The sequence below is a fragment of the Tinamus guttatus genome, unplaced genomic scaffold (assembly GCF_059628265.1).
Source record: "Tinamus guttatus ecotype Peru unplaced genomic scaffold, ASM5962826v1 Tinamus_guttatus_pri_ptg000314l, whole genome shotgun sequence".
Taxonomy (NCBI): Eukaryota; Metazoa; Chordata; class Aves; order Tinamiformes; family Tinamidae; genus Tinamus; species Tinamus guttatus.
In genome coordinates, this window is record NW_028288848.1 from 913,140 (window position 1) to 925,449 (window position 12,310).

At 39.0% G+C, this 12,310-nt stretch overlaps 1 protein-coding gene across 1 annotated transcript in view; it reads right to left on the bottom strand.

Annotated features, from left to right (window-relative positions):
* ATRNL1 (attractin like 1) overlaps positions 1–12,310 on the bottom strand; it is a 432,492-nt gene that overhangs the window by 387,037 nt on the left and 33,145 nt on the right. Inside the window, exons 2-5 of the mRNA XM_088528590.1 lie at positions 8,937–9,020; positions 7,805–7,918; positions 5,285–5,413; positions 1,683–1,891 (exon numbers count right to left, since the gene is read on the bottom strand). Of these exons, the coding sequence (XP_088384716.1) occupies positions 1,683–1,891; positions 5,285–5,413; positions 7,805–7,918; positions 8,937–9,020 (536 nt within the window). The remainder of the gene's footprint in view (positions 1–1,682; positions 1,892–5,284; positions 5,414–7,804; positions 7,919–8,936; positions 9,021–12,310) is intronic.

A 12,310-nucleotide genomic window follows, 5' to 3' on the forward strand; every position in this document is an offset into this window, starting at 1 on the left:
TTATGCTCTGAATCGTGTTATAGTGACATTTTAACCTAGACAGTCCACTTAAAACTCTCAGGAAAAGGTAGAATTAGTTTATGTGTGTGTGTGTCTTTTTTTTTTTTTTAGAAGCTGTCAAAAAAGAGCATTTGCATCTAAAATAACAACAACACATTGTTGCAAGTAGTTTCCCACAGGACTTCTGGAAAGTCCAAAAGCTTTATGGATTTGAGGGTTTTTTTTGTGTCTTTGGTTGTTTTGTTTTTCAAAGAACTATGTATTCAAACTAGCTCATCTAACATAGATTAAAGAATACATTAATTGAAGATTATGTGGATTTGGGAAGAAATAAGGAAATAACTGATCATATTCTGTCTCTCTAAAATCCTATTTATTATAGGAAAGATTAGGAAGTTACTAAATACAGAAATGTCAGATCAAAAGAAGATATTAACAGTGAAAGGGGATTTTTTTTCCTGCTTAGAAATGCTACTCGAGACTATAGCAAAGGTTTATCTTAAAAATCATTCAAGAGACTTGAGTTTTTTTTCTAGTTTCAGTTGCAATAATCGGCAATGGCACACAATCAATGCCCAACTGAGCAGGCGTTATCCTTCCTGCAAACTCAATTCACAGCTTCATTCCAGAGATTGGCCTAGGAAGGTTTGTCATCCTTGTCGTTTGTGAAGGTGCTATGAACATGAGATGTTTTTAAGGCCTCAGCAGGATGTCTGCCAATACACCGGTTCCTTCCAGTGACCCTATTACCAAGCCAGTTCACACACTCTATGGGCAGACTGACTGTCATTTCAGGAGCAACTTTATTAATTATTAATAAAAGAAATGTATTAAATTCACACTCTTTGGTATAACAGGTCTGACAGCTAATATAAGTTTAAAAAAAAATCCCATAACACTTAAAAATATATAGCAATAAAAAGGGAGAGAAAGGAATGGGAAGAGGGCATATCAACTAAGTAAACTGGAGATAACTATTTCTTGAAATGGCAATTTCAATGAGTAGTTAAGCTAATCCAGTTGGGACTTTTTAAGGTGGTAAAAAAAAATTAAAAAATTATAAGCATTTAGTACAATTTTAAGTGGAGCAAACATTCAGGAGCTTAATAATATACTTTCAATAAGGAACAGTTATGTATGGTACGAGTACAAAAAAGTTACTGGGGGTATAACTAAACTACAGCAGCCATTCCTACAACACAGCACTTTCATTATCCCACAGTACTGTGCACAGGCAACAAAATAATGAAGCCACACAGTGCATATTTCTTTCATGAAGCACCACTAAGTGCTGATTTGACATTAAGAAGGAGGGGGAAATCAAATTACCTAGAAATTAAATGTTTTTAAAAAATAGAATAGCTCTGAAAGAGCTCAGTCTTTAGAAGTGCTTGGTATGCCTTTAATTTTTGTGCAATTATTCCCATCACACTTCAAATTAATGACAAACATCATGTCCTCCACAAAACCACTAGACCCAATACTTCTACAGTATCTGCAAATGGAATGCAAAGCTGTTAGACCTTTATTTCATTAAACTGTGTGTGTCGGAGTCCACATGAAAATGTGCTTCTGCAAGCATGTTTTTTCATTGTTGTTTACTTTTTAAAAGATATTAAATTAAGAATTAAAAAAAAAAGAGACTGTGAATCAACAAAACACAAATAATAACAAAACCTTACCTTGCCAGCTATCATTGCAAACACACAGCTTCTCGCCTGTCAAATCGCAGTATCCATGATCCGGGCTACCACAGTTGGCTTTACAATACGGAATATCACAGGCTTCTCCCTTCCAGTATTTGTCACACTCACAGTATACTCGGCTTGGAGCAGACATACTGGTTGTGCACTTCCCATGTTCCGAGCAGTTATTAGGACAAGAATTAATTCTGCAAAAATACACATAAAAGAAGGCAAATAAACTAAGAATTGACGAGTATCTGACACTATTCCAACAGCAGTTGCTGGATAAAACTCCTTTTCCTGAAAATTTTCTAAAATGCTACTAAAATTAACGTTCAGTCACCACTGCAGAGACTACTGAGCTGAAAATGAGCTCAGCCAGGCTTACACACACAGTCAGTATAACAAATATCCGCTTTACAAGAAGTACTTAGAGTAAGCAGAGGGACAGGCAAGATCTCAGGTGACATCTCAATCGAATTTTCTGAGAGTTCTTGTGTAAATTATCTCTAATCAGTCCCTTCAAATGCTTATCTCTATGTACAATGGAAGTTTCTTCAGGCAACAACTCTCATGAATGCCACTTACTTACACAGAGGAAGATCTTGGAAACCCAAGCAAATCAAAGGTACTTTTCCAAAAGTAGACCATTAATGGGCCTCCAAAGTAACTTGAAAGTGTGAATGAGGATCCAGGTGGCAACTAAGAGCAAAGCTCTGTACTCAGGAGGTTGCCTGACTTGCCAACTACAGTTCACAGCCAGTCACACAGTGAGCAAACCTCTGTGTTAAGATTTCCAGGCTCTTCAGTCTCCATCGGAGACATACGCAAGGGCTAAGAGTTCTTTCTGAGTGGCCTTAGCCACTAGCTCTCTAGCATCCAGGGAGAACAAACACAGAGGGAGAAAGCACACAAGATAGCAGACATCCTGTAGCTACCTAAAGATGCCACTTACTCTTCAGAGTCCTCAGAGCCACCTTAACCTTGTCTCCTTCACTGCAGAGTCAGAGATGCTAAGAGGAAAGATTATGCAGGGAGAAGTCTGTGACTGTCAGGGGCTTTAGCATCACTGTGATCCACCCTGCAGAACTCGGAGATCAGAGGAAACCGGACTCTGCAAAATGATGCAGCCTGGCCCCAGAAGTACCATGGGACCAAGAGATTCCGCAAACAGAATGGGGATGTCAGGAAGTAAATGCTTGCAGAAATCCAAAAAGGATTTGAGATACTTTCTGGTGATTTACAGGTAAGGATTTGCTTGAAACTGAGAATAAACTGTTACTAAAATCCCCTGGCACTGGGGCTAACACGAACTGTTGCCTGCAGACATAAGCACCTGACACCACTGTAAACCTTTCATGCTCTTATGGAAGGAAGAGCTGAAAGATCAAGATGGGAATGATTTAAGACTGGCTTTTGGGCCAGTGTGGTTCTTGTAAGACAGACAGGTTGGAAATGTTTTCCCAAGACTCACCTCAGAGGACTGTTTCTGTTTCACTAACAAAAGAAGAGAAATCCTCTCCTGAAGTGGAAATGTCCTGAGGATCAAGGGAGGTTGCCTGGTATACACTTGGCATTAAAGGGATCATTGGCCTTAACAACTGTTCACCACAGCTGAGGGTCATTGCTTGGCACATCTCAGAGAGCATGTTCTGTATGGGAGGCAATACTCACTTCTTTCCAGGAATAGAGATCCCATCTTAAGATTGGACATTCGCCCTTTCCAACATACCTTAATATTTTTTGTTCTTTTTTTTTTTTTGATGACTTAAACATAACCGGATAAATGGATTCAGTGAAACTGGAACACACAGGTTTTCTCAGAGACATCTGGAATAACTACTGGTCTCTGCACCTAGCATGGTAGTCACAGATGCTGCAATTCTGCCTTCCCCAAAATAAAGGGATCATGAGGGGATGAAGAGAAAAACTAAGTCCAAATAAATGTTTGATAGCTGCTTTCAAATAAAGAAAAAAAGGAAGGTAACAGAAGCAGAGTACAATAGTTATGAATGACAGACAAGACTTAATGCAGCTGTAACAAGAAATCAAATGTATCTCTTAGCATAGAAAAAGTTACTATTGGCTCATTAAAAATAGTTTTTCAAGTATTTACTACAACATTAGGAGTGGAAAAATGGAGAAAATCTGATTTCATAAGTTATATGTCCCTACATATGTAAGAGATTAAAAATTGGCAGGTTTTCTCTGTTATTTTAAATCTTCCAAAATAATAATATAAGTACACAGAGCACACACCACATTACCAAGTAATAAAAGAATGTAGAACACACACACACACTCATTCCTTAAGAATGCTATGTCCTATTGCCATTCCCACCCAAAAAAAGTGCAATAAAATCTTCAGAAATAACTGAAGAATGTATCTAACTATGGTAGAGGTAAGTTTGTCAGCTGCTCGTATTTTACTGATGTCAAGTGAAAAGAAATACAGTATTTTGGTGATGGAGATGCTTGGTACATGTTGAAAGAAGATAGAAATACCAGTCTGACAGACTGCCGCTTGCAACACCACATATTTAGAGAGGATTCCCAAACTCTGATTGGCTATTTATCATCTGGCAAAAGGATGGAAAACTGCTGCAAGTTACAGAAGGAATTTTGATAGAAAAATATCTAATTAATACTTATGTTAAAAGTAAAGCTATGATCAGAAAGGAAAATAGGAATTTTAAATTAATACAGAATATAATACAAAATATCTTATGCGATGCCACATATGAAGTGTGGGGCTGGCTACCACACCCCAAAAATCAGTATTTCAGAATCTGATTTTTTTGAATCCCAGATTCAAAAAATGGAATAAGAAAATCCATAATCAAGGACAAACAGAGAAAGCAACAGGACCACGCAATTCTGTCTTGAACCAAAGCACCTACTGTGATGAGACACTTAGGAAGGGATTTGGCACATCACGTAAGTGAGACAGAACTTGGAATCCACAGATGGAACATAAAAGGAGGAGGCCCAAGTCTGCTGGATGCATCTCTAGGGCTGCTGACATGACAACAGGTTGGAAGCGTAGTTCAAGTTTGTCATCAAAGAAACCAAAAGAACAGTCCAGATAAAAACTGAATGTAGACTGAGGGAGGGCAAGAGAGGGAAATGCTTGAAACACAGAAGAGAAGATGGGATACAACCCTTGTTGCTGGAGCAAGAATAAAAGGAGGACTTTGGTGAAATCCATAAAGGTATATTCAGAAGGAGAAACCGAGCAGTAGAGCACTCTAGTTAAAGGGAAGAGCGCTGAGGTGATGGCAGATTCTACATGACAAATATGTACATTAGATCAATACTGGAAGGGGAAAGCTTCCTAGTCCCACGTGACAGAGCACATTTATACTCTTACAGCACTCATGTGGATTGACTCAGGAAGAAAAAGAAAAAAAAAATAAAAGTACTTAATCTTTTTTAGGTGACTATGCCAACAAGAATTTATTGCAAATTCTGACCCCTTTGTTTTAAAAACTTACCGTAACTCCTTGACACTATTAATACTTCATTCAGGTTTGCAATCTTCCTTAAGGGAATGATAGAGTAACAAAGTAATTTAAAAATATATATATATATATACTTACGAGTAAAAAATGTTAAATCCAGTTAAGTTATAAGCAGCATCACTAAAGAAGTGTAGCAATGCATAGCCTGATGTGGTAACTACTTCAGGAACTGTTTCATTCCCACGCACTTCAGGGACTATTAGACCACTGGAAAAGAAAATGAGAATAATGTTTTTTTAATCACTCCCGGGAAAAAAAGAAAATTTAGTCATCATACATTCAGATTATTATACAGAAAACATAATTCAGGAGTCTTACTAAAAATTCTCTTTAAAAAATTATACACTTTATAAAATTTTGCCCACACCTCTGCAAGGGAAGGTAGGGCTTTCCGAGAGGGAACAATGCAGAAGGGGAACAGGACAGAAATCAGCCAGTAACAAGATCGCACATTACAGCACACTGAAAGCACATGTGCCATCAAGGTATTTTTTTCAAGTGAATTATTTTAATTTTGGGGAAAAAAAAATCCTCTGGACTTAAGCAATTAAGTACTTAACTTGCATAATCTTTCAAAATGAATTCTACTCCACATATATTTCTACTGTTAGATTTTTTTAACTTATTAAAACAATTTTAAACACTGAAAGTATCTTTAACTCATTTCCATGAAATCAGTAACTTCCAATGTAAAATAAAATACTCTTAAAAAAAATCAGAAAAGTGTTTTCCGTTAAATAAACACTGAAAATGGAAAACTGAGAAGTACACAGTCTAGGAGAGAAAAATTATCACACCTGCATAAAGCAGTTCCACACTGCAAATATAAATTAAAAGCTACAGAATTTTAAAAATTGAATAAAGAAACAAATAATTAGTCCTGATTCAATACTAGCTGTTATGCTTGTTAATGCTGCTGACTTTTGGTCTATTTCTCGGCAAACTTTGATCATGTAAAACAACTATTAACAGATCTAGCTGGGTAACAATTCTCATAAACTAACACTAATATTACAAGCAAAGAACTGCAGTGCGTTGATGAGAATTTTTTGACACAGGTTGTGGAGGAGCTGACAAGGAGAGGTGGGCTACTGGACCTCGTGCTAACACCCTGTGCTAACACCCCAGAGGGACCTGGACAGACTGGACAACTGGGCGGTGAAAAACCTCATGCAATTCAACAAGGCCAAGTACAAGGCCCTGCACCTGGGTAGGAATAACCCCAGACACCAGTACAGGCTGGGGACTGACCTTCTGGAGAGCAGCTCTGCGGAGAAAGACCTGGGTGTCATGGTGGATGACAAGTTGACCATGAGGCAGCAGTGTGCCCTTGTGGCCAAGAAGGCCAATGGAATCCTGGGCTGCATTAAGAAGAGCGTCTCCAGCAGGTCGAGGGAGGTGATCCTGCCCCTCTACTCAGCCCTGGTGAGGCCACGTCTGGAGTATTGTGTCCAGTTCTGGGCTCCACAGTACAAGAAGGATGAGGAGCTGCTGGAGAGAGTCCAGCGCAGGGCTGCAAGGATGATCAGGGGCCTGGAACATCTGCCCTATGAGGAGAGGCTGAGGGAGCTGGGCCTGTTCAGCCTGGAGAAGAGAAGGCTGAGAGGGGACCTGAGCAGTGTCTAGAAGTACCTCAAGGGAGGCAGTGAGGAGGATGGTGCTGGCCTCTTTTCACTGGTGGCTACCGACAGAACTAGAGGAAATGGCCACAAACTGAAGCACCAAAAGTTCCACAGGAACTTAAGAAAAATTTTTTAACAGTGAGGGTGACAGAGCACTGGAACAGGCTGCCCAGAGAGGTTGTGGAGTCTCCTTCTCTGGAGATCTTCCAAACCCACTTGGACGCAGTCCTGTGCCACGTGCTCTAGGTGACCCTGCGTGTGCAGGGGGGTTGGACTAGATGATCTCCAGAGGTCCCTTCCAACCTTAAGCATTCTATGATTCTATGATAACTTCCACAATTCGAGTACATAGCAAATTTGAGCTCGCCTCTAGAACTTTAGCATGATAAAGCTGAGTATGACCCACTGAGATTTAGTCACCACACCCAGTCTAGCAATTTAAGGATATATGTTCCAAGCTAGTGTTTAAGATAAGGGTTATCTCAGGTGCCCTTAAAAAGTTGCTTCACCATAAATTTAGAAGTCATTTAGTAGCTATTCTTTACAGCTTACACGTAGCGCAGTATCTTTATTGCATGAGTTGCAAAATTGTGATTTTCTCTTAAATAGGATAATTTACTGACTTTATTGACCAATGCCCCATTTCACTAACATTAAAACTTAACAGTCAATACTGAAAGTCTATTGGGAAATAAATTTCACATTTCATATCTATGAGCATTAATTCTCCATGCTATGTCAGCATTAAGCACTAGCCACATAACGGATTTAATGCACCGATCACTTAATGAAAAACTGTAGCATTACGCTATCCAAAAATTCAGCAACTTATTCTAACACAAACTTATATGAGTGTCCCCTTGGTATTAATAAAAGAATGAAAAATATCTAACAAATTAAAGTCTCTGATGTCATTCTTTCCCTTCAAACCAAAAATATGTCCCCATGATTACTGGTAATATATATATATACTCACCTAAATACAGCTATTAAAGGTGCATATATTGAATCTCCATCATATACATACATATGGTCCCAACTACATTCTGTAGCAAAGTGATTAAATCTTAACCTTAGTATTGCATTAGGACTGAAAAAAATAAGAATACTGATGTAAAACATTACTTAGCAGAATTACGGGATTATAACATACAGAATTTAAAATATATCATGACAGTGTAACTTTATTAAAGCACCTTAAGCACTAGTAAAACACAGGTTTAAGTAACAAAACTCAGGACAAGCAAATATGTATTTCATTTCAAAATGCTTTAAAAATAACAGTTACAGTCAAAGACTAATAATCCCTACCATTAACAAGGGATTTATTAATTTCCAAGGTTTTATCAGTGTTTAAACACACAAATTTAGAGACATTGAAATATCCACTTTCAATATCATATTTATCTTAACTTTTACTTTCATCTGTCAGAACTGCCACTTTTGAAGGTGCTATCAAAAAGAAACCAATCACCTGCAAATCTTTATTCTAGCATTGTGTGGCTGAGAACACGAAAATAAGACCTTTTAAAAAGTTTAGGATAGCACGCAATATTAGTGAGGAAATACAAGAAATCTTTTTTTTTCTTTTTTGCCCCAACTTCAAAGCCGGAACTGCTATTTGAGGATGCAAACACGTCTGAATGCATTTCGAGCCGTGCCTTTGCACGTCTGCGTTTGTTCCACGCACAGCTCAGCAGCACGGGTGAACACACCACTTGCTAGCAAAGCAACACCAGATCACTCCTAATTGGGGCTAATTGAGCAGGCTACAATCAACAGCCTGCAGGGAGAAGGCAGCAAGCGGGAGCTGTTGAAGGACAGGGCTGCCGCCACTTGTTCCACCCAAGCACCACAACTTGCCTCTGCTCTTCCCTCGTCCTCGAGGGACACACATGGCAACAGCCTCCAATAGTTGGAACATTTAATTTGCTCGCTCCCAGTTTATCATGTTCTGGGGATCTTCCTCTTGGAAGTGCTTTAGTGCATGAGCAGTGGCAAAGACCTCTCTACCTTTAGACTTACTAAAGTCAAGTCAGTTCATCAGGCATCTAGAATAAACACCAACAAGCCACCAGATAGTTTAAGCTACAAACATAAATACTTACTATCCTTCAATTAACCATGTACATTTAGTTTTATATTTATAATTTATTGGTCCATCTGTTAAATATCCAGAAGGTTCTGTTAACCTACAAGAGAAAAAAAAGATCGTGCTGTAATAAGCCAGAGACATTTCTCTAAGCACAACAGAACAGACACATCATCAACTTGATAACAGATTCTTTCTGGATTGAAAGAAAATTGGAAGCATGGGGATGAGTTAAGCACAGTTTCATATTTCTTGTCAGGTTTTCCTTCTTTTGTATTTTGTTTCTGCTTATTAGAACTAAAACTTTGATTATTCTGTATCATTGATTTATTTTCCCTCCTCTAATCATCCATCAAACACTACACGTAACTTTTCTATCTCAGTAGCAACGAATACTCTGCATAATTTAGATTATCCTTTACATGAAATGGATCCAAATAAATGCAAAGGGCAGAGGTGGGTGAATCATTGTTTCAGGCACTTTTTGCTTTGGTTTCCTTTGGGTTTTTTGCCATTTTTTGCCATTAATTTACATCTTAGAAAGCAGACCACAGCAGAAATGGGGAAGCTTTTCTAGGTGTAGTGAAATAAATAGATACATTACAAATTTCAACGAGCATACCTGCCAGTCTCTCCCCCTCTCTTTTTTTTTTTTTTTTTCTTTTATTCCTGGGCAGTGGGGATGAGACATGAGAAGTCAGATCAACACTGGACAATACACAAACCAAATCCCATGAACACAACCAGCTGTACAAGGTCAGGTCAACATGCCCACATATCCCAGAAGCATCTCTGACCATGGCCTACAGTTCCACAGAGGAATTTAAGTACACACAGATATTCCCAAAATGTTGCAGCACCTTCAGGGACTCCAGTACATTCTCAGCCAGAGGTTGAGGCTCTGTATTTTGGCTTATTTGAGGTTAATGCTTCTGCCAGGAATGTATGTAAACTCATGCCAACTTAAAGCACCCAGAATGTCCTGCAGCCAAGGATTTCATCCTGTTGATGAGGAGGTATCTCACTGGTTTTATTTTGAGCCACCTGCTGACAGTTTCATGGGACATCCTCATGTCTAATACTGGAAAAAAGGTGAACACGCTGCTCACTCTCCCTAAACCACCCAAAACTCAAAGCTGTTACTCTCCCTTCTGTCCACTGTTCATGTTCCAGCCTGAAAAATTCTATCTCACTTGACTCTCTCTTATACAGCCCAACTAATTTGGATCATCCCTGCTGCCTTTATTCAACCTACCTTCCTACCTCTTCTGAGACACAACACAGATGAACACAAATAATCCAGCTGCAAGTGAACCATGAATGTGGGAAGTAGCATAATGATCATTTCCATTGAGATCTCTATTCCCTTCCTAACATTTGATTTACTCTTTCAGTCGCTGCTAAACTGACATTTTTAACAAAATTGGCTGCACTCTTCTCTGTGTGGTAACAATTCATGATCCATTACCCTATATGTAAAATCAGGACTCCTTCCCCTGTGAGTGATAAAACAGCAGATGATATTCCATCATCTTTACTCTAATGGCCTCCTAAAATAGCTAAAGAGTCTCAGCTCGCTACCGTCACTATTCACCCCATTTTCCACATCCTTTATGTATGTGGCCAACAGCTCAGGCCTTAGCACATCCCTTTGGTGACCAACCTCTACTGGGAAAAACCACCAGCCTACCCTTAAAAATGTTAGAACAACAATGACTATTTATATAAATACACACCAAGAAAGCTTATTACTTTCACTACAGTAGGATTCATAGCAAGTGACACTGAATAATTAGAATAATTTTCTTATAAAACAGTAGACTAGGTATAAGCTCAGGGGTAATGCTGAGCAAGCTCACCAAGCTAAAATTTCTTGGAATCTAGCTCAACTGGAATTCAATATCTGTTACCTGGTTATCATGGATAAAAAATAAATAACAAATAATAATAAATCATGTATATTGGATATTATTAACACTTGAATTTGGATCAAGCAGTAGCTGCTTGCTTCTCAGAGGCAAGCAAGAGTGCCAGAAGGGGGAATTTGTAAGGAAGGGCCCATTTAAACATTTATTTAATTATTTGTAACCCTTCAAGGGAAGCCAGCTCTTTAAAGACAGTTTTAGCATCCTGCAAGCCCCTCAGTTCCAGCTGGTTTGAACAGAGATCCTCCCATCGCTTCCATCCTTTTTGCTGAGATTGGTTCCAGGCCTGCAACACGGGGAGCTGGCCAAACGATGGCCCTTTGAAGTATTTTCTGGGCATATAATGGTAGAAAAGCAGATTCACTGCTGGCACTGCATGACAGCCCAGGCTGGCAGGACTGACAGCGTGGGAAAAATAAAGAGACTCTAGTCAGTTGACAGTTGAATGAAAATCTCTCTAGTAAAACCTAATATCTCGAGCTGATGTGAAAGTCATGATCGGCCACTGAAAGGTAATGGTTCTTAATGAGTGCTGTACAAATGCTGGTGCACCTAACCAAAAGCAAAGGGATGCAAGATGCGAGATGTGGCTGGTAATTTCGTGCTTCCCTTGCTGCTTGCTGGAGAAAAAAATAAAATAATAATAATAAAACCCTACACATGTACAAATGATGCTAATGCAGAAAGGCCAAACCACGTTCTGCCAGCTACTCCCCTGTGAAACAGTGCCAGACTGCAAAATACTTTTGCTTTAAGAAAGCAAAATACAAGGAGCTTTTAAATTCTACGATATCATCTTTTGTTGAGAAACATTACTTAAAAATATTATTTCACCTTTATACACAGGAGACCTACTGCTTGGACAGTGATGACCGTGACACGAGCCTGTAGGCTGGGGACGAAGGCGAGCAGGGCTCATACAGAGGCCACGCAGGGATGGAAAGCGCCATGCGAATCCAAGCACAGGGTCAGATCCCAGGCTACCACCTTGAACTCATCCATTTTGTGAGAAAAGGGCTGGAACTGCTTAACAATAACTTCAGTAATTCTACTGCTGTCGTATGGTTTTAGGTCTTCTAATGGGGCAAGACACAGAACATTTAGGTTGATGCAAGGAGTGCAAAATGCAGCTGGCATTCATTTAAGTTCATGACCAGTGTCTTCCTGCTGGCCACAGAATGTAATGAAGGTGACTTAAGGGCTGTTTTTATTAGACCAGCCTTTTGGCACTAGTAGATCACTAAGAATTTCCCTTTTCACGAGGCTGATGATTTTTTTGATAAATAATTTCTTCAGGAGGAGTAGATAAACTTTGATGATGCTATTTCGCCTTCCAGAAAAAGCATAAATAATAAAAACATGACACTGCTTTTTAATGATGTTTGTGAAAAATGGTAAGTTAAAGAGATTGTGCTACTTAAAGCAACACCCTTCTGTATGGAGATGCCTTTAAGTTTCCTGAATT